Source organism: Thalassophryne amazonica, chromosome 5, assembly GCF_902500255.1.
Source record: "Thalassophryne amazonica chromosome 5, fThaAma1.1, whole genome shotgun sequence".
Taxonomy (NCBI): Eukaryota; Metazoa; Chordata; class Actinopteri; order Batrachoidiformes; family Batrachoididae; genus Thalassophryne; species Thalassophryne amazonica.
The window spans coordinates 56,013,725-56,036,287 of NC_047107.1; the positions used below are offsets into that span (position 1 = coordinate 56,013,725).

At 41.4% G+C, this 22,563-nt stretch overlaps 1 protein-coding gene across 15 annotated transcripts in view; it reads right to left on the minus strand.

Annotated features, from left to right (window-relative positions):
* Positions 1-22,563, minus strand: part of ank1a (ankyrin 1, erythrocytic a) — a 413,130-nt gene that overhangs the window by 103,190 nt on the left and 287,377 nt on the right. For 11 of the 15 annotated variants that reach the window (XM_034170336.1, XM_034170332.1, XM_034170331.1 and 8 more), the window contains 12 exons: positions 22,458-22,556; positions 22,259-22,357; positions 15,610-15,807; positions 15,418-15,516; positions 15,233-15,331; positions 14,918-15,115; positions 14,730-14,828; positions 14,434-14,532; positions 13,744-13,842; positions 13,567-13,659; positions 12,039-12,111; positions 11,054-11,074 (listed from right to left, as the gene is read on the minus strand). In XM_034170336.1, coding sequence (XP_034026227.1) covers positions 11,054-11,074; positions 12,039-12,111; positions 13,567-13,659; positions 13,744-13,842; positions 14,434-14,532; positions 14,730-14,828; positions 14,918-15,115; positions 15,233-15,331; positions 15,418-15,516; positions 15,610-15,807; positions 22,259-22,357; positions 22,458-22,556 — 1,276 coding nt within the window. The remainder of the gene's footprint in view (positions 1-11,053; positions 11,075-12,038; positions 12,112-13,566; positions 13,660-13,743; positions 13,843-14,433; positions 14,533-14,729; positions 14,829-14,917; positions 15,116-15,232; positions 15,332-15,417; positions 15,517-15,609; positions 15,808-22,258; positions 22,358-22,457; positions 22,557-22,563) is intronic. The other 4 variants (XM_034170333.1, XM_034170330.1, XM_034170328.1 and 1 more) reach the window with 1 other exon arrangement.

A 22,563-nucleotide genomic window follows, 5' to 3' on the forward strand; every position in this document is an offset into this window, starting at 1 on the left:
GCCAATTAATTAAATTGTATTTATTGTTGCGTGAAGTGGTAGCACTATGTTTCAAAAATGAAGGTGACTTACAGACCAGTGCAACTTACAGTCCAGAAAACAGAGAAATACAACTTTAATTAATCATATTTAAAATGTTGAAAGATCTTATGGGTTTCAGTGTGAAAATATAGTGGGCTCAAAAGCATAGTAGAATGTTTTCATAGTTTTCAGCAAGCCATAACTTGGTAAATACTGTTTACAGCTGTAGACCAACGACTGTAGAATTTAAAGATGTCTAATAATGTCGAACAATCCACACAAACCCACCCTTGTTAAAGTATCCACATCTCTGAAAGTAAAGATCATATAAACCAAATGATTTTCACACTAGTTTTTGGGTACAATGCCATTATCTCCATGAAGTATGAAACAAACACAAGGTGATCAGTTGGGTAATTTTTTTTAATCTCCTGATTTGACACGGAATTATGATGAGGTCAGTTATGAGGTCAGCCAAAGTGGTATCACGGGTGCCCTGACACTGTGTGCACTTCCCACAGATTTACAAGGCAGCTATCTGACAGATAGATCTCACAAGAATGCCGTCCAGTGTAGAGATGACTTGTTACGATGTAGATGTGTTTATCAGATACTTTGGATACAGGATATGTCTTTAGTAGGGGTGGGCAAACATAAACAATCTTAATCGCATTAACTCAATGACTTTCTGTGATTAATCATGATTAATCGCATGGTATATGTGAAACCCAAAAATGAATTCAAAAGCCGCTTAAAAGCAGTTTTATTTGAAAATGTAAATGAACATTGCATATATTTGAAAATGTAAATTTCAACTGAAACACACTAATGAAATCAAATATAAAACCACTGGCAGGTCATTTGTTATCCTGTCTCATATCAAAATATCAATATTCATGTCCATGACTAAATGTACTAAAACAAATACGTCACAGTTGTACACATACCACAATTTGATATGTGTACAATTGTGATGTATTTGTTTTAGTATATTTAGATTTTGTTGTGATTTGGCACTTTATAAGCAGATTAAATTTAATTGAAATTGAACATTTTATTGAGTCTTAAAGTAAATAAATATGAATTTGGTCAGTGGATCCTTAAACTTTGTACATAATGAACTCTACATGGTGAATCCTTGATCTCTGGACATAAATAGGAATAAACAAAAAGCATTTCCTTTCAGACATTGGCATGAATGTGTTTCCATATATCTGAGCTGAGCTTACAGCTGCTGTGCTTCACTTCAGGATGTAATTTGAAAAGAAAATACAGCACGTTTCATTTTGGGAGGAAAAAAAAAAAACGTTTTAGTCAATTGTAGTTTCTTGTCTGTATTACATTTGGAAAGAGGTGTCATTTTATTTAAAGCGGCAATTCATTTTGAAGTTATTAATTCGGACCGGACTCTGTCTCAGCCGCGCAGCGTTTCGAGTTGTGTGAACGGAACGGAGGACGATTCTCGTTTCTTGACAGCAACAAGACAAGAGTCCCAGTTAGTGACTCATGTATCAACGTTGCGTACGGCAATATTTGAGCGTATATGGGGTGTACGCCAAAACGGCTGCGCTACTTGGCATTTATCAATGTGGTCGTTGGCATACAGTGCGCTGAAAATATACACCAGGTCGAGAGGTGGCGTAAATTATACACCAAAATGAACCAGCGCTGGAATCCACATAAAAATGAAGATGATCAACATGATAAACAGTGCCATTATACAAATCAATGCATATGTTACATAAATAACACTTTCCTGATTATACTACATAATAATCAATACTCGCCTTTTTCTCCAGACTTCGAGCTTGGAGCCAGAGCAGCGCTGAGCTTAACTTCATGTAGTGTGATCGTTTTAGACAATGAAATTGATAATAACAACTGTAGTTTCGTCATTCCCTTAATTCGCCCGTGCTGCAACCAGGTTTTGTCGCCTCCATTCGGTTGTCACAATAAAATAAATACAGAAATACATTTAAAAAAATAAAGAAATCTGACAGATTAGGCGTGTCTTATTAATTGAGCGAGCAAATATCCACATGTCAAGAATTATTGACATGTGAAAAGAGAATACAGTGGTCCCTCGCTATAACGCGGTTCACCTGTCGTGGCCTCGGAGTCTCGCGGAGTATTTAGTCCAATTTTGCATGCCTTTTTTTTTTTTACAGTGTTCTGTGTTCTGCGTATCTGTTTATAAGAATCTTGTTGCCCAGAAGAGAAAAGAGCGCCAACAACTACTCTTAACTGTGTTTGTCACACGGAAACAAACACCTGCTGCAGCGAGGTGTGAGTGGGAAAAGGCGCGGCGTCAGGACGCAGAGGCCCGATCTGTGAAATACTGGTGAGTCACTATTAATAATTTCTTATGTGTCCGACCTCGTTCGTTGATCGTTAAAATTAATTTGTTAGTTCTAAATGCCATCATAATTATTTATAGGAAAACGTTCTATTTTTATTTCTCAAACAAATGTTTGGGCCTGAAAACAGTTTGGTATTATTTTCCTACTAAGGTTTGAACTTTGAGAGTGTTTACACAGGAGAGAAAAGTGAGAAAATGTTCAAGCCTGATTGAGAAAGTGTATAAACTGGGTAGTGAGGGGTTTTACAGCTTTAAAACGTCTATAATAATTGTAAAAAATAACGCTGACTACGTCACGGTTTTGCGTATTACGGGCTATTTTTTAGAACGTAACTTCAGCGATTAATGAGGGACCACTGTAACACTTTATTGATTATATACTACAAAACAATTGATATGACAGCCGCTTTTGACGCTCTATTGGCACGCATCGTGATTGGTGGAGTTCTTTTTCATTGCCGTCTTCCCGGCTTCCATGTCGTAAAATGGGTGTGTGTCTGAAGCGGAGTCTGAATATTTATGGACGTGTTTATTATAATTACGATTGTTTCCACCCGCCGCATTTATCAAGATCACATCAGGCGTACGCCAGAAATGGGCAGGTGCGCACTGCTTGATATATGTCACGGCGACTTTGGTGTATTTCAAGTTTACGCCGTAAATGTATGCCACAAGTGCGCAACATTGATACATGAGGCCCATTGTACTTGATAGGCTGGAAAATCATTTGGGATTCATGGGATCATGAATCATGGGATTACTGGGAGTGCCCCTGCATGGTTGACATCATACTTGACCAGTCGTTCTCACTTTTTTGTACAGTAACACTACCTATAACCTTAGTGACATGAAATTTGGGGTTCCACAGGGGTCCTGTCCTTAGGCCACTGCTTTTCTCCCTTATATAGCACCCCTGGGCAATATTGTGGCATTTGGGTTACTTTTCACTGCTATGCAGATGATACTGTTATACCATCATAACTGCTGGTAATCTCGTTCACATAAAATCCTTAGAGATTGTCTTGGAGCAGTGAGAAGTTGGATGTCTAGAAACTTCCTACTTTTAAACACTGATAAGACTGAAATGATGGTTCTTGGTGCCAGTGAGACATTGGCATCAATTGACAGTCTAACACTCAGCCTCGGCTAGGGTGTCATACATCACACGACAAAGTGAGAACCTTGGGGTAATTTTTGATCCTTCGTTGTCCTTTGGCCTCCACATTAGAAATATTACTAGGGACTGCTTTCTTCTACCTGCGAAATATAGTGAAATTCGTTCCCATCCTGTCTATGGCTGATGCTGAGACCCCGATCCATGCATTTCATCTCTTCTAGATTGGCACCTACTGCAATGTTCTATTTTCTGGTTTACTGCAGTCTAGCATTAGGGGGTCTCCAATGGTTCAAAATGCTGCAGCCCAGACTTTTGACATGAAGAAGAAAGTACAACCACCATTACACCCATTTTGGCATCCCTTCGCTGGCTTCCTGTCCCAGTGAGATCAGATTTTAAGGTTCTGCTACTAACCTATAAAATTATTCATGGACTGGCTCCTCCCTACCCTAGCTGACCTTACGTACCGGCCAGGGCTTTACGTTCTCAGGGGCAGGACTACTTTGTGTCCCTAAGGTGAATAAGAAGTCTGTGGGTCACAGAGCTTTCTCTTATTGTGCCCCTGTTCTGTGGAATGATCTCCCCTGCATCAATAAAAGTCAGATTCTGTGGAGATTTTCAAGTCCAGACTTAAGACGCAACTTATTTTCCCTTTCATATGGCTAGCATACTGGTACAGTTTTGTTTTGTGTTTTTTACTCTTTTAATTCATTTATTAGCAATTGGAGCGGGCTGCGGCCTCAACTTTACCTAAATTCTGGGTCTTTTAGTGAAGTTTCAGGCTAGTGGCGGCGATCACCTTAGTATTTCTCCTGTTTTTCTTGTTGTTTAATGCTGGCAAATTATACAGTATTTTGTCTTTCGATGCCTGATTCTGTTTTTTCTCTGTTTAAGTTGCAGCTCCCTCCAGAGATGGGAGTTGTATTCGTGTTGGCGATTCCTCCTGTCCTGTGCGCCTCAGCATTTCTGTATATTGTCTGTGAATGTTCTTAATTTGTTTGTTGCATGGCCCAAGCAGAGGGTCACCCTTTGGCCTGGTCTGCTTGAGGTTCTCTTCCTCAGAGGGAGTTTTCCTTACCACTGTTGCTCTGGGGGGTTGGTAAGGTTAGACCTTGCCTGTGTGAAGCGCTTTGAGGCAAACTCCTGTTGTGATTTGGGTGCTACATAAATGAAAACAAATCTGAAATTGAAAATTACAAGACAGCAGAGGTGGGGCCATAGACTGTCAGCTAGGCTTTCTATTTGGTGGTCTGGAATAAGAAAATGTAATTGTATATATGAATATGTTCATTCATTTCACTATATTTCGCAAAAATAGCTCTAATCATTACTTATCATATTAATGACATTCTTATACGTCCACCAAGGATGTAATAAATCATTAGCGTTCATTTATTTGGTCTGTCTGTTAGCAGGATTATGTCAAAACCACCTCACGGATTCTCAAGAAATTTGCACCACAGATTATTATAGGGCATGGAAGACTCACTGAATTTTAGAGGTGATTCGGATCCGGATTGGTGGACGTCAGAAATCTCGGATTGCTCTTCTCTATAGAGGGTTTTCAAGTGATGTATCGGTCACGTTCATTTTGTGTCCCGCGACCATTCTGGATTACGACGCGGTGGCGCTGTGATACGCTACGTGCATTGGCGAACAATTGCAGAAGCTCAACGTCAGTGTGAAGAAGCCTCACTGGCACCGTGGCGCTGAGAGAGAGAATCCGCCGCTACCAGAAATCCACCTGCTACCAGAATTTTATTTTATTTGGCAATAAAATATATAATACATAAAAAAACTGCCGAGGATAACACAAGCACGCTTCCAATACAGATAATAATTTAGATTGTGGTCCCTCGAGCACGAGATGCTGATCCGCAAGCTTGCCCTTCTAGCGCTGGTGAGAGAAATCACTCAGGACGTCAAGACGACCTCCGCTTTCAGAGCTCCGCTGTGATGCTCTGCAGGAGGCCGGCGAGGCTGACCTGGTCGGCAGCTTCCCAGTTCACAATATCGCAGTGTGACACTGTCGGCCAGTTTGTTACATCACCACTAAATTCACTATCTGGTATAAGATACGGATCCACTGAACCAACTGCTGCACATCTATCACGATAAATAGCTTTATCTCGAGGATTTAAAGCATCGTAATAACCGTACATTCTCTCCATTTTTCTATCACGCGCCAGCCCTCCTTGTAATACCAGAATGGAGACGGCACCTGTCCTGCAGCAAATCGGTCAGATAATTGAAACCCTCTACAGAAATGAAAATCCTTTCTGTACTTTCCCTGAGCTGTGCTGCTTCCAGATCAGCTCATATACATAAATGATAGCTTTGCCTTATCCAATCAGATTTCTTCCTGCTGTCTCCAGATTAAAAATGTTCTGCTGAGGCCTACAAAATCTGTTCATGGTGCTTTCGCTGGGTAAGTGATCGCATGAGTAAATGTGGCTAGCTGTTGTGAATCTCGTTATTTTTGGTAATGACAATGATTTGAGATATATGAGGCCTATTAGAAAAGTATCCAACCTTATTATTTTTTTCAAAAACCATATGGATTTGAATCAAGTGTGATTGCGTCAGAGAAGCTTGAACCCTCATGCGCATGCGTGAGTTTTCCACGCCTGTCGGTTGCGTCATTCGCCTGTGAACAGGCTTTGAGTGAGGAGTGGTCCACCCCCTCGGCGGATTTTCATTGTCAGGAAATGGCGGAATGATTTGGGCTTTTTTTCCATCAGAATTTTTTCAGAAACTGTTAGAGACTGGCACCTGGAAACCATTCGAAAAATTTATCTGGCTTTCTGTGAAAATTTTTTACGGGCTTCACAGAGAATAAGGAGTGTTACTACAGCTTTAAGGACGGTTTTAAGGACGCCCGGCGCGCCGCGCTCCGTGCCGCCATCGAGAGCCACAAACCACCGGATCATTTCTAAACGGATGGCTCTGTGGAGCCGGACCGTCGTGTGCACTTTCTCTGGTTATCACAAGAGCTGGACATCAACCATTTTCCGGCAGATTTCACTTTTAACAAGAGATTTTGTCATGGAAAGCCAAGCGGAGGATTCGCGCGTCACGATGGATTCGCTACTGGAGCGAGACAAAACCACCTGCGTTTTGGTCTCACAGGATGGCTTTGAGATGGCGTTCAGACAGCTGTCGGTGGTTTTTCCATCGAGTGATTAGCCGAGAAATTGTGGATGTGCCTGGACATGCCAGAACATGTCCCGTGAGGCTTCATCACGGCGTTGCTTTGCGCCATGCGGCACCGCCGCGACGCGTGGAATTCCTCCGCACGTCTGTCTCAATGTGCCGAAAAAGTGCTGATGTCCACGTCTTTTCACAATTCCTGTGCTCATCAGACGACATCCCAGTTAAAACACAGCGTCCAGTTTGGAAATGAACGGCACATTGCACTGTTACAGGAGTTTTTGTCATGGAAAGAGGAGCAGCGGCGCCGCATGGCGCACAGCAACACCGTGATGAAGCCTCATGGGACATGTTCTGGCATGTCCAGGCACATCCACAATTTCTCGGATAATCACTCGATGGAAAAAACCACCGACAGCTGTCTGAACGCCATCTCAAAGCCGTCCTGTGAGACCAAAACGGAGGTGTTCCTTTGTCTCGCTCCATCAGCAAATCAGTCGTGACGCGCGAAGCCTCCGCTCGGCTTTCCATGACAAAATCTCTTGTTAAAAGTGAAATCTGCCGGAAAATGGTTGATGACCAGCTCTTGTGATAACCAGAGAAAGTGCACACAACGGTCCGGCTCCACAGAGCCATCCGTTTAGAAATGATCCGGTGGTTTGTGGCTCTCGATGGCGGCACGGAGCGCGGTGCGCCGAGCGTCCTTAAAGCCGTCCTTAAAGCTGTAGTAACAGTCCTTATTCTCTGTGAAGCCCGTAAAATTTTCACCGAAAGCCAGATAAATTTTTCGAATGGTTTCCAGGTGCTAGTCTCTAACAGTTTCTGAAAAAATTCCAAATCATTCCGCCAATTCCTGACAATGAAAATCCGCCGAGGGGGTGGACGACTCCTCACTCAAAGCCTGCTCACAGGCGAATGACGCAACCGACAGGCGTGGAAAAACTCACACATGCGCACGAGGGTTCAAGCTTGTCTGACGCAATCACACGTGATTCAAATCCATATGGTTTTTGAAAAAAATAATAAGGTTGGATACTTTTCTAATAGACCTCGTACGAGATGTGAATTTGTATGGCTCCATCATGTGCTGAAAGCCTAGGTGCAAAATGCACGGCCCACCACTGCATGACACAAAGTCAACCCGACATCTTGGAGGCAGATTTAACAGTGGACACAAACATGCTACACAGTCAAGTCCAAACAATAACATCAAATAGACAGCACCACCACAATGGGTTCAGAACCTTTTTTTCCAAAACCATTGACTTCAGACAATGAAATATAACTGCAACAACCAATGATGAAAGTTTCCCGTAAATTACCGAAAATCAGGGCTTTTACTCACGTGGTGAACGTTTACGGGTTGACAACATAAATCAGAGTCTAGTCATTCAGTTCATTTCAGTTCCATGCCCAAACAGTTGGTGGCGGTAATGCACCGTTGGTTTGCAAGCCGCTAATAATTTCCAAAGAAGAAGGGTTCATTTGTTTTGGGCTTAAGCGTTTATAAAGTCACATTTTTGGAGACTGCAACTGTTGTTTTTCTAACAGTTTACTTTGTTGTGGGCATTAAAAGTCATGAGCTGTTTTTTTTCCTCCAGTAATCATACATTAAGTGGAGCTAACGGGTGAAGCCTTCAGCTGCTAAAAATGTTAACTCTGTTAGCATTCAGAGGAGAGTTTAACTCTCAGTTTGCGAGTAAAAACCACAAGATTAATGAGTTTGAGCAATAGACAAAATTTGACTGAGATAAGTGAGTGAAAATAATATGTGACATACGTGCTCTGCTGAAGTTTATCAGCTAAGCTGCGTGTTCGACCTATTTTTATTTTTTACTAAATAAAGATACACAGATATTATTCACCCTATTGACGTATCCCATAATCCCTTGTGCGTCAGAGAGACGCTGCAGTCAAACAACATACAGAATCCACATGATGACAATTGTAAATGAATATTGGTCTGGGTAGCTTTGCTTGAGCTGCTGCCCCTGCGACCCGACCGAGGATAAGTGGAAGAAAATGGATGGATGGATGGATGGATGGATATTATACTACAAAAATGTAATTTTTTTATGCTTTATGTCATGTTAATAAGAGCATGCATAATACCCTGAAAACTTACTAAAACAATTATAACAAATAATCTGTGTCTGCTACATTTAATCTGCGTGGAATTTAATAAACGCAAACCAAATTTCAGACACATTATATATATATAGTAGTCTGGAACAAAGAGGACAAACAGTGTTGTAAAGAACAATAATCAAGATGTCAAAGAGCAAACTTCACTTTCCCCCAGAATGACATGATCAGGAAGCGAGCGTAGCTCACAGCAAATAACGGAGAGACAGCCTGTGATTCTCACATGTTTACATAAAACAAACACAATAACAACGTCTATAAACCCAGAGAATATATTCATGAGAGTTTTAGGCACAATATAAAAATAGTTTTATGTTGCAATGTTAATGGTGTTGTCCGTGTGCAGCGGTTAAAGCGCAGCGTGATCAGAGCATCTCAATGCAGTTCTTAATGTTACTGAGATCTCGCAGTGCGGCGACCTCTCCGAGGTTTTGCGGGCTTTGAAACATCAATAGTGTTGTGTGGGCCGCTGAAGAGGAGGTACTGCTGGCTCACCACCACCGGATGGCGCCCTGCTTGGAGTGCGGGCTTCAAGCACAAGAGGGCGCCAGAACCACTGGGAGTGACAACCGTCAATCATCCTCAACACCAGCTGTCACTCATTCATCTCATCATCATCATCACCATAAAGGCCGGGCGGCGACTCCACCTCCTCGCCGAGAAATCTCCTACGATTCAAGGTAAACCTCTTGCTGTAATTATTGCGAATAATAATCTGATCTGTTTTGCAGCTGTTTTTCCTGGTGATATTCCTTATCTGGAATTTTTGGTGTTTTGGTGTGACTGCGACGACTTCGCCTCACATCCCAAAACCAATAAGTGGTAAACCGGAGCTGCACGTGTGTATGATTGGAGGTGGAGGTTCTCCCTCCAAGAAGAATCATTAATCAAGGTTGCTGGGTGTGAGGATTCACACTCACCACCTTCTGTTTCTGTCTGCCAGCAGTACCAGGGCCGACAACAGGGGACAGAGACCACCTGGGGACTCAGGGCTTGGCGACTTCGGTGTTCTTCAGGCCGTTGGTGGTAGAAGCGGTATGGGTCCCGGCTCTTCGTTCATCCGAGGTCTCCTATCTTCGAGCCTGCCCGCAGTCCTCTTGTGTATGATTGGCAGTACCCTTGTTTATATTACGCTGTGTTCTTGTGCAACATTAAATTGTTACTCCTTCCCTTATCCATTGTCCGTTCATTAGCGCCCCCTGTTGTGGGTCCGTGTTACGACACCTTCCCAACAAATAGGGCAAATTGTTACTGCCATAAAAGTTTCAACTTTAAATAACTTAGATTTTTTTTTTTATTTAAAATTTTTTAATCATCAAGTAATCAAAGAAAATAACAGTGCTGTTCTTGTCCCACATCAGAAATTTAAACATTTGCTGAATGAATGAATCTACCATTAGTACATGTACACGTTACTTTTCATGCTATTTTATTTGTCTAAAAATAAACGTTTTCTATTGTAAGAAAAGTTTTTTTTAACTTCAAAATGTACAGTAACCACAAATTAATGTTGAAGTAAAAACATATTTGTAAGGATTTTAAGGTGGCCAAGAATTTGAAAACAGAGATAATCAAGGCCCAAAACTCCTGCCAAAACTAGAAAAACTCAGAAGTGAGTAAAGGTTGAACAAGTAGATGCATTAATGTGCAATAAATACTCCTATTGTTCCATTTGATTTGATACTGAGAATGATTATTTTTGAGGTCCCTGAATTGTCATTTCTTTTACAGTTTAGTTTTCTGAACCACAATGTATGTTTGTAAGTCTGGTAGCACAATACAAGTTGTGTGAAAAGACAGGTGGAAAAATTGACCTAACCCAACAATAAAAAATTGTTTTTTTTTTTTTTTTGGTGGGTAAATAGACCTGAAAATGCACCAGAATGCATCTGAGATCTCATTTTTTTTTTTTTTTTTCCTGGGGGAGAATCCACCGACCCTGTCAGGGGCTTCGGGCCTTTGGCCCTTGCCAAAAAGTTTCAGGTTTTTTTTTTCCATGGCCCACTTTCATCACTGAACAACAAATGTTTTGCTAAATTACATAAGCTCCATAAACAGGACACCTGGACAGTTTGTGAATGATTGGGTTAGTGAAGGAACATTTAAAATGAACATTTACAACACACAGAGCCATGCAAAGTGAGACATCAACATCACTCTGACAGTGACAAAATGATGGGAGTGAGCTTGACATGGCACACGTTTCATTACTTGAGCCCACTGTGTGGCCCACGCACAAGGACAAAAAGAGACATTCATACCTATTGTTAGCTGTGCAATTCCTAAAATGAGCAAAAAGCAAAAAAGAACAAAGTTGTGAACAATTCTAATTCCATAAAATTTGCTCATTTATCTACAGTTGGACCACAGTAAATGAATTATTGAATGTAAATTATTGAAAGTAACTTAATGAATATTTATGAGTTCAATGGAAACGAATATTTCCTGAGGTAAAAGATGGACTGCTGAATGGTATGTTCCATCTTTCACCTCATGAAATATTCATTCCTTTGAAAGAATGAAAAAACATTCATTATTTGTTTTATATTACGGAGAAAATAGATCCTTGTCATTTGATATTTTATTAATTTCTAAACAATAGAAAAGGGACTTACATTTTGGTGTTTGTCACTGGTGCTTTGGTGTCAACACTCCAACACAAACTTTAAATAGGAATCCAAAATTGTTCTCAGTCAACTTGCAAAAAACATTTGTGATGATGTGGTTCATGATGCTGTGCACTGACTTTGTGTACAGACTGCCATCTGCTTTCCTCACTTCAACAAAAAAAAAAAAAAATCACATCAGAAATTTGTCCAGTTTTTCATCCTAATTTCATCCTAACAGCTCTTCATGCCTCCAGATGGCTTACAGTGTAGTGGATTTGTTTTTTTGTGTCAGAAGAATTAGCACTGTCAATTAGCTCCTTCAAATCGTCGTCTGCCAGCAAAACAGGCTCCGCCATGTTTAGCTAAACACCGTCCTGGTAGTGTAAGCATGCACGTTGGAAGGTGCATGCAATAACACATTTTATATAGAACCAAAATTGCACACTAAAAAGCACTATTGCATGGTAAATGAAACACAACGGCAAATGGTATGAATAATCCATGTCACGTGACATACAATCCATCAATCAAATGACAAGGATCCACTCAGCCAATATATAATTCTTGATATATAATACTCCATATCTCAGCATCGTACTATCATAATGATTTGACATTAAGAGTGCGACTGGTTTACCTTCATCCTCAGACACATCAAGAATCTCATCCACTGTTTCTGGGAAACTCATGCGGTGTTTCTCTGTGCTGGTCTGTTGGACACAAATGACAGAAAGAACCAATTATAAAGGCAAAATAAAATGGAATTTTTCAAGTAGTACTGGATTTTCATGGCTAATCAGTGCTGCTGCTACAAGCCCAGTTCCAATGAAGTTGGGATGTTGTGTAAAATGTAAATAAAAACAGAATACAATGATTTGCAAATCCTCTTTAACCTATATTCAATTGAATACACCACAAAGACAAGATATTTAATGTCCAAACTGATAAACTTTATTGTTTTTGTGCAAATATTTGCTCATTTTGAAATGGGTGCCTGCAACATGTTTCAAAAAAGCTGGGACAGTGGTATGTTTACCACTGTGTTACATCACCTTTCCTTCTAACAACACTCAATAAGCGTTTGGGAACTGAAGACACTAACTGTTGAAGCTTTGAAGGTGGAAATCTTTCCCATTTTTGCTTGATGTGCAACTTCAGTTGTTCAACAGTCCGGGGACTCCGTTGTCATATTTTGCACTTCATAATGTGGCACACATTTTCAATGGGAGACAGGTCTGGACTGCAGGCAGGCCAGTCCAGTACCTGCACTCTTTTACTACGAAGCCACGCTGTTGTAACACGTGCAGAATGTGGTTTGGCATTGTCTTGCTGAAATAAGCAGGGACGTGTGTTGCTCCAAAACCTGGATGTACCTTTCAGCACTGATGGTGCCATCACAGATGTGTAAGTTGCCAATGTCATGAGCACTAACACATCCCCATACCATCACAGATGCTGGCTTTTGAACTTTGCGCTGGTAACAATCTGGGCGGTCTTTTTCCTCTTTTGTCTGGAGGACATGACGTCCATGATTTCCAAAAACAATTTAAAATGTAGACTCATCAGACCACAGCACACTTTTCCGTCTTTCCATTTTGCGTCCTTTTGCGTCTGTCCATTTCAAATGAGCTCAGGCCCAGAGAAGGCGGCGGTGTTTCTGGATGTTGTTGATGTATGGCTTTTGCTTTCCATGGCAGAGGTTTAACTTGCACTTGTAGATGTAGCGACGAACTGTTAACTGACAATGGTTTTCTGAAGTGTTCCTGAACCCAGTAGTGATCCTCGCCCCATCTTTGCTTGTGAATGGCTGAGCCTTTTGGGGATGGTCCTTTTATACCCAATCATGACACTCACCTGTTTCCAAACAGGTGTTCTTTGAGCATTCATCAACTTTCCCAGTCCTTTGTTGCCACTGTCCCAACTTTTTTTAAATGTGTTGCAGGCATCCATTTAAAAATGAGCAAATATTTGCACAGAACAATAAAGTTTAACAGTTTGAACATTAAATATCTTGTCTTTGTGGTGTATTCAATTGAATATAGGTTGAAGAGGATTTGCAAATCATTGTATTCTGTTTTTATTTACATTTTACACAACGTCCCAACTTCATTGGAATTGGGGTTGTATATCCAGAGAGGACACAGCAGCATGTGCAAACTTCTCACCATGGAAACTGTCTCTTCTGTGACTAGCTTGAGGACGTCGATCACAGAGATGTAGCCTAACCGTTTAGCAATAGCCAGGGCCGAGGTCCCATTCTAACAGAGAGTGAGAGAGTGTGAGATCCATCAGCTGAAGAACAAACTTTATTTGTGGGGAACTGGAGCTTTACTCCTGCTCACCGTTGTGGTGTCGTTGGGCTGGGCTCCATGCTTCAGTAGCAGTGTCACAATGTCTGTGTGTCCCTGCTGGGCCGCCTGGTGCAGTGGAGTGTAACCAAGCTGGATGAGAGACAAATTCACCAAGAATACTTTCTTACTCAATTTAGACATAAACCTATTTTTTTTAAATGAATTTCCAAAATGATGCGGTCACTGCTGTTTAAATGTGAAATTGCTGCCTTTCTGATGACAGTGGCAGAGAAGCAAACACTGGACAAACTGCTGGACATTATGGACAATGCCTGTCACCCTCTGCACACTGTCATCAGCAGCCAGAGGAGCCTCTTAAGCCATAGACTGCTCCTTCCCAAGTGCAAGACCAGCAAACTGAAAAACTCCTTTGTCTCTCAGGCCATCAGACTGTACAACTCCTCACACAGGGGGAGGAGGAGTAACAGGAAGACAGAGGATGGGAATGAGAAGAACAGTAGTAGCCAGTAAGGCAGTACTTCTGGTATTTATATTTGTATTTACATTTTGCAAATTGTTGTTTATTTTTACTTTTGATTCTCTGTGTGCTTCTTACCATGTGTGCTGATATACAATTCAATTTCCCTGAGGGAGTCTTCCCGAGGGATTAATAAAATTGTACCTAATGTAATCTAATCTAAGATTGGTGTGTTTTATCTAAAAACAGCTGGAGGCACTCACCCGAGATTTGCTGTTAACATTGGCCTGTTGCTGCAGGAGGAACTTTACCATCTTGATGTTGCCATAGTGACATGCTACATGGAGAGGGGTGTAGCCCATCTATGTATGTATAAATAAATAAAAATAAATAAACCGTGAACATGGGAATGTGTTGTCCATTGAAACAACACTGCATCAACATCAGTAGTCAGAAAACATTCGCATAGTAACATACTGGTGTTTGATTTAACTTTTAAAAACTACACAGCATAGGACAAAGTTTTCCAAAGGCTGTCAGGTCTCTTGAAAAGACTGACCCTTGTGGCAGCATAGACGGAGGCTCCTTGCTTCACTAAGATATCAGCAATGCCAACATGTCCTTCCTGTGCTACTAGATGAAGAGGTGTCAGTCCACTCTGGGATCAAAAAGAGTCAAAAGAAACATATCATATGCAGCACATCTCAAAGTGGATACATGCTGTTTGCTCTTCTGACTGGTTCTTGCCTTGTTGCCGAGGTTGACGTTGGCCTGTTTGGAGATGAGCAGCGAGACCATGTCGGGCCTTCCTTCCTGCGAGGCTAGGTGGAGAGGTGTGACTCCCTGCAGTGACTCAGCGTTGGCTGAAGCTCCGTACTGCAGCAGGCTGTTGGCCACCTCCACCTGATTCTGCTTAGATGCTATGTGGAGAGCGGTGTAGCCATTCTGGAGCACAGACAAAAGCCACCGTTACTAACACATGCTACTCTCCAGTGTGTCACAGCGAAGGTCTGTTCAGAGAGAAGACATGGGGGGTTTTGTGTGTCTGAATCCTTCTTTTACCCGAGCAGCACTATGTGGTGATCCTCCCTTACTGACAAGAAGATTAACAACATCCAAGTTGTTGTGATGGACAGCAACATGTAGTGGAGTGAGGCCATTCTGAAAAACAAAACCAAAAGGTAATCAGAATGTTGTCCAACCTGCATAGGTTCATTCATCTTTTGACCTTTCATCCCACAGATCACCTTGCCAGCAGCATTAGGATTGGCTCCTCTCTCCAACAAGAGTTCTGCTACATCCATCTTGCCATATTTGGATGCCACATGAAGCGGAGTGAAGCCTTTCTGCAGCACACCGACAGAAGTATAAATGCATGATTAGTCAGTGTACACGTGGTTGTCAAATATCAAATGTGTTTATTTGTAAAAATGCTGCACCTTGGTCATCTTGGTTTGCTGAGCCTCCATGTCCAATAGGATGCGTATAGTTTGCACATGTCCTTCTCGGGCTGCAATGTGAAGAGGTGTGTGTCCTGCTGTAGTGGTGGAGTTGGGGTTGGCTTTGTGGTCCAGCAGCAGCTTCACAAGCTCCTTGTGGCCCATCCGAGAGGCACAGTGCAAAGGCGTCTGGTCATCCTGGTCAGCGTGGAGAAAGGATTAACATAAGTGCAGGGGTGGTGGCCAAGTGGTTAATGCGCTTGGTTTCAGTGCAGAAGGTTCCGGGTTCAAATCCCACCCTGCCACATTTCTCCACGTAATGTGGAGTTGCGTCAGGAAGGGCATCCGGCGTAAAACCTGTGCCAATTCAACATGCAGATCCACCTTGGATTTGCTGTGGCGACCCCGAGTGCAAACAAGGGAGCAGCCGAAGGGACGTCTTCTCAGTGTGTAATGATTATCATGAAAATATCATATCGTACTATACGATCTTCACAACAACACTGTGTATCGTCATTCAACAGGACTGACTCAACAAGACAATAATAATAATAATAATAAGACAATAGTATACAAATAATGAATGTTTATGAGTTCAGTGGTAAGAATATTTCATGAGGTCAAAGCCATACCATTCAACCAGGTTGTTGAATGTTATGTTCCAGCTTTCACCTCATGAAATATTCATTCCACTGAAAGAATGTAAAAACATTCATTATTTGTTTTATATAATGGCTAAAACAGATCCTTGTCATTTGATATTATATTCATTTATAACCAACAGAAAAGGGACTTACATTGAGGTGCGTCACTGCACTGAATTTGTGTACTACCAAAAAATGAAAAAAAAAAAAAAAAGACTCCAGTGAAACACGTCAGAAATGTGTCCAGCTTTGGTGCATCACTGCTGCTCTGACATCAACAATCCAACACAAACTTTAAATAGGAGTCCAAAAATAATTCTGATGTAGCCCGCAATGCCGTGCACCGACTTCAAGTACTTCCGAAAAAAAAAGCACGTCAGAAATTAGCCCAGCTTTTCATTCTAAGTTCCTCCTAACAGCTTTTCATGCCTCCAGATGGCTTACAGCGCATTGGATTTGTTTTGTGGGTGTGTTTGAAGAAATAGCACTGTCAATTAGCTCCTTCAAATTATTGTCCATCAGCAAAACAAACTCTGCATATTTAGCTAAACGCTGCTTGCACTAGTATGCGGGGTTCACAGCGTGAAGGTACCAAATGTATGGAACCAAATTGCACTCTAAATGCAACGCAACACAAATGGGATGAACAATCCATGTCAAGTGACACACAAAGCACCAATCAAATGACAAAGATCCACTCAGTCGTTATATAAAAACCAACAGCTATAAGCAGCAATTGAGTTTATGCTCGATGTCAACCACCTAAAACCTAAAAAGGAGAAGTCTGGTACAACCAGTAAGAGTTTTACACTGTTCTGAACCTTGAGTGGTGAACCTGATCAGCATCAGCATCATGGAGCCGGACAAACAAGGTAGACCTTCGACTCTGACTGAAACACTGCCCCCCCCCCCCCCCCCCCCACACACACACACACACAACAAACAAACAAACAAAAACAACAACCAACTGACCAGCCAACAACAAAAAACATCCTTATTTAGGGTCTGCTCCTTTATTTGCCCATGGACAAGGCAGAACTTATCGGAAGCTACAGATAACTGATAACTTTCAATTTTACCTCAAATACACTCTAAGCTACTAAGAAGCTGATTTTGAGTTTCTAATAGTGTCTAATAGAATCAATGGCGACCACAAACCCAAACAGCCAATGAGCCAGCACTTCTGTCTTTGTGCGCTCTGGCCCCTGCTGTAGTAAAGTGTCATTTACTCTGAGAGGATACAGTGGTCCAGCGATGAGGCAGAGGTCTTGAAATGGAAAGCAGGTTTGAATTATGGTTTTGCTTTATAAATAAAATTATTCTGGATAGAATAACTACATTAATGTAAACTCTTAAAATGTACAAAGTGATACATAACACATATCTGTTAATTTTAAAATAATGCACTAATTCTGAAGATTTGAACATTAACACACAGAAGCCCAAAGGGTTTACGGGTAAACTAAACCTCCGCTCATACTGATTAGTTGATTCATTCATTCTATGTAAAAACCAACACAAGTGAATCAATGTAATGTGTTGGTGTTTACAAATAAATGTGCTTTTATAAAATATGTCATTTTTTCATTTGTATATAAAAAAGAATGAAATTTTCACGATCCCGCTAGACAGCGCCTAAGCGCATGCGAGATGACATCACAACTCTATCCGGTTAGGGAGATGAGGTTTCTTTCAATAGCAAGAACTGTCAAAAAACTTTCATGTACTGTTGGAGTTGTGTGGCGATAGGAATCACCGTTTGAATGCTTGAATAATGATGTCAGTCGCACAAAGAAATCAAATAATAGTGAAAACATGTTCGGTGCGGTGTCATAACGCATCAATCAGTCGCTCCATGAGGCGTCATAACATCCGATCGGTTAGCGGCTCAGTGTGGTGTTATAACAGATCAATCAGTCACTCCGTGAGGCGTCATGACATCAAGCCTGGTTCACATGGCAAGATAATTAGACTGATATCGGACCCGATCTTCCCCTTCTGACAATCTTAAGGACGCCCCGACAATTGTGATGACGCTAAATATAATCTTATCAGACATTCCTGTCGTGTGTGGTGTGTTAAGAAGGACGTGAGGAGCTAAATATGACATGCCAGTCAGAAAGCGAGGTGTTTGACATGGGAATGTTTGTGTGTGAAATCTGTTTGTGTGTGTTGTTTTTACCGTGTGGTTGACGCCACACACTGTACAACTAAACCTGTCAGATATATGATTTTTTTTTATCTCTACGTGTGTGGTCTCTCAGGTTTTGGAAACCTACAGATAATTTTTAAATCCTGCAGTTGACAACACTGATATAACCGGTCGCCAGTAGATGGCAGTGTTCTATGCATTTTGACGCGGCCTGAATCACAATTTAACAGACTTTTCGGCTTTGAGAAGCAACCTGAGCTTCTTCTGGCATTTTTACATAAAACAAACACAATAACAACATCTATAAACCCAGAGAATATATTCACAAGAGTTTAGGCACAATATACAAAGAGTTTAATGTTGTTGTCCGTGTGGAGCCTGATCAGAGCGTCTCAAATGCATTTCTTCTGTCGTGAAACCTTGCTAAAAACCTTCAAAATTAGTGCATTACTTTAAAACTAAAACATATATCTCATATTTTCACTTTATAAAACTTCAGACATGACGTTAGTTTAAATAACTTGTCCAAAATTAGCTTGGTTAAAATTTTAACCAAAAGTTAAAACTGTATGCCTCTGGATGACTTCAATTTCAAGTTTTCAATTTATTTTCATTTATATAGCGCCAAATCACAACAGAGTTGCCTCAAAGCCCTTTTCTCTCTGTCATTTTCTTCATTCATCAGCTCTTCAAAATATTCCCTCCACCTTCTCAGCACACACTCCTCACTTGTCAGCACATGTGCATGTGCATCATTACCATGTGCATCTTTTACCACCTTAACCTGCTGCACATCCTTTCCAGCTCTGGCCAATCAGTACAAGCCCTTTCCTCATTCCTTACTATTCAACTTCTTGTACAGCTCGCAATATGCCGTTTCCTTTGCTTTTGCCACTTCTCTTTTTGCCTTACGCTGCATCTCCTTGTATTCCTGTCTACTTTCTTCATCTCTCCGACTATCCCAAAACTGTTTCGCCAACCTCTTTCTTCTTATGCTTTCCTGGACCTCTTCATTTCACCACCAAGTCTCCTTGTCTTCCTTCCACTGTTCAGATGTCACAACCAGTACTGTCCTAGCTGTCTCCCTCACCACATCTGCAGTACTTTTCCAGTTGTACAAAATTGCTTCCCCTCCAACAATTTCAATTTCAATTTTCAATTTATTTTCATTTATATAGCTCCAAATCACAACAGAGTTGCCTCAAAGTGCTTCACACAGGTAAGGTCTAACCTTACCAACCCCCAGAGCAACAGTGGTAAGGAAAAACTCCCTCTGAGGAAGAAACCTCAAGCAGACCAGACTCAAAGGGGTGACCCTCTGCTTGGGCCATGCTACAAACATAAATTGCAGAACAATTCACAGAACAATTCATGGACGAATATACAAGAAATGCTATTGGCGCACAGGACAGGAGGATCGCCAACACGAATACAACTCCCATCTCTGGATGGAGCTGCAACTTAAACAGAGAGAAAAAACAGAATCAGGCATCAGAAAGACAAAAAATACTGTATAATTTGCCAGCATTAAACAACAAGAAAAACAGAGAAATACTAAGGTGATCGCCGGCCACTAGCCCTAAACTTCACTAAAAGACCCAGAATTTAGGTAAAGTTGAAGCCACAGCCCGCTCCAATTACTAATAAATGAATTAAAAGAGTAAAAAGCGTAAAACAAAACTGTACCAGTATGCTAGCCATATGAAAGGGAAAATACTTTAAGTGCATCTTAAGTCTGGACTTGAAAATCTCCACAGAATCTGACTGTTTTATTGATGCAGGGAGATCATTCCACAGAACAGGGGCATGATAAGAGAAAGCTCTGTGACCCGCAGACTTCTTATTCACCTTAGGGACACAAAGTAGTCCTGCACCCTGGGAACGTAAAGCCCGGGCCGGTACGTAAGGTTTAATTAGGTCAGCTAGGTAGGGAGGTGCCAGTCCATGAATAATTTTATAGGTTAGTAGCAGAACCTTAAAATCTGATCTCACTGGGACAGAAAGCCAGTGAAGGGATGCCAAAATGGGTGTAATGTGGTCGAACTTTCTGCTTCGTGTCAAAAGTCTGGCTGCAGCATTTTGAACCAATTGGAGACCCCTAATGCTAGACTGCGGTAAACCAGAAAATAGAACATTGCAGTAGTCCAATCTAGAAGAGATAAATGCATGGATCAGGGTCACAGCATCAGCCATACACAGGATGGGACGAATCTTCACTATATTTCGCAGGTGGAAGAAAGCAGTCCTAGTAATATTTCTAATGTGGAGGCCAAAGGACAATGAAGGATCAAAAATTATCCCAAGGTTCCTCACTTTGTCAGTGTGATGTATGACACACGAGCCGAGGCTGAGTGTTAACTGGTCAAATTGATGCCGATGTTTCACTGGAACAAGAACCATCATTTCAGTCTTATCAGTGTTTAAAAGTAGGAAGTTTCTAGACATCTAACTTCTTACTGCTGCAAGGCAATCTTCTAAGGATTTTATGTGAACGAGATTACCAGCAGTTATCGGCATGTATAACTGAGTATCATCTGCATAGCAGTAAAAGGTAATCCCAAAACGCCGCAATATGTGCCTAAGGGGTGCTATATAAAGGGAGAAAAGCAGGGGGCCTAAGACAGACCCCTGTGGAACCCCAAATTTCATGTCACTAAGGTTAGAGGTAGTGTTACTGTACAAAACACAGTGAGAACGACTGGTCAAGTATGACGTCAGCCATGGAAGGGCACTCCCAGTAATCCCAAAATGAGCCTATCAAGTAGAATATGATGATCCACTGTATCCAATGCGGCACTGAGATCTAACAGCAACAGAACCGTAGTGGTGTCCGAATCCATTGTAAGCAGAAGATCATTCACCACTTTATTGAGAATGTCTCTGTGAAATGATACTTTCTAAAAGCAGACTGCAGTGGCTCAAAGAGATTATTCTCAGTAAGATAGTCTACGAGCTGCCGTGACACCACTTTTTCCAGAATTTTAGAGAAAAATGATAGATTTGATATCGGCCGATAGTTTGTCAATACACTAGGGTCAAGATTAGGTTTCTTAAGTAATGGTTTAATCACTGCAGATTTGAAACATTTAGGAACAGATCCAGAACTTAAAGAAAGATTAATAATTTCCAGCAAAGTCGGCCCAAGAATGGGCTGACTGAGACTTGTGTGATATTGCCAATGTGTTAGTATAGGGTCAAAAGAAATGAGCTTTTTTCTTTTCTGTGACCAGTTCTCCTTTGTTTGCAGAGGATAGAGTGGTTTCTTCTAGAACCAGCTCTTCTTTGTTTGCAGAGGATAGAACTGTGCATCTACTACAAAATGCTACGTCTGCAAAAATGTTAATGGTCTAAAAATTATTGGACCAAAACGTATCGTCAGATAATTGGTCTGATGATGGTTTTCAAAGTTATCTGAAAAGCTAATCCGATAATGAAAACATTATCTTCAATAATTTGCGGTTAGCGGATTAGCAGAACTGTGCCCACCACTGGTCCCCGGGCACCGGATTGTGGCTGCCCACTGCTCCTAGTGGTTGGATTGTGTCCAATTATAATTAGGATGGTTTCAAAGCGGAGGACAAATCTTGCTGTATGGACTCGTATGTACAATAACAATAAAAGCCCTTCTTCTTACTCCTCCTTGTGTTAATGTTTTTTTGTTCCTGGCTGTTCTTGCGGATAAAAATCAACATACTGATGTGGACGCAAAAACTATAGTCAACATGCAGATCCTCAATACTTCACCTGAGACCCCCAAACCCTGCCCCACCAGATGCTACATAAATCAAATTAAAACAATTGTTCACATTGAATGAGTTTTTCATAAATAACCTCCTATTTTTGGGGTTACAACCTTGGCTTTGGCATCGACTGGAGCTGCATTCTGCAGGAGGAACTCCGCCACCTCGTAGTGTCCTGCTCGAGATGCCATATGCAGCGGAGTCTCCACTTTCTGTTCACACATTAGACGAATGTTACGCTCACACTGGACACTATGACAACAATAATGAGGTGGCAGTCGGTGCTGGTCTTAAGTCTTGAAGAGAACTGACCACATTCGAGGCACTGGGAGAAGCTCCTTTCTGCAACAGGATCTTCACAATGTTGAGATGACCCATAAATGATGCCACATGCAGCGGGGTCAGACCAGACTGTGCA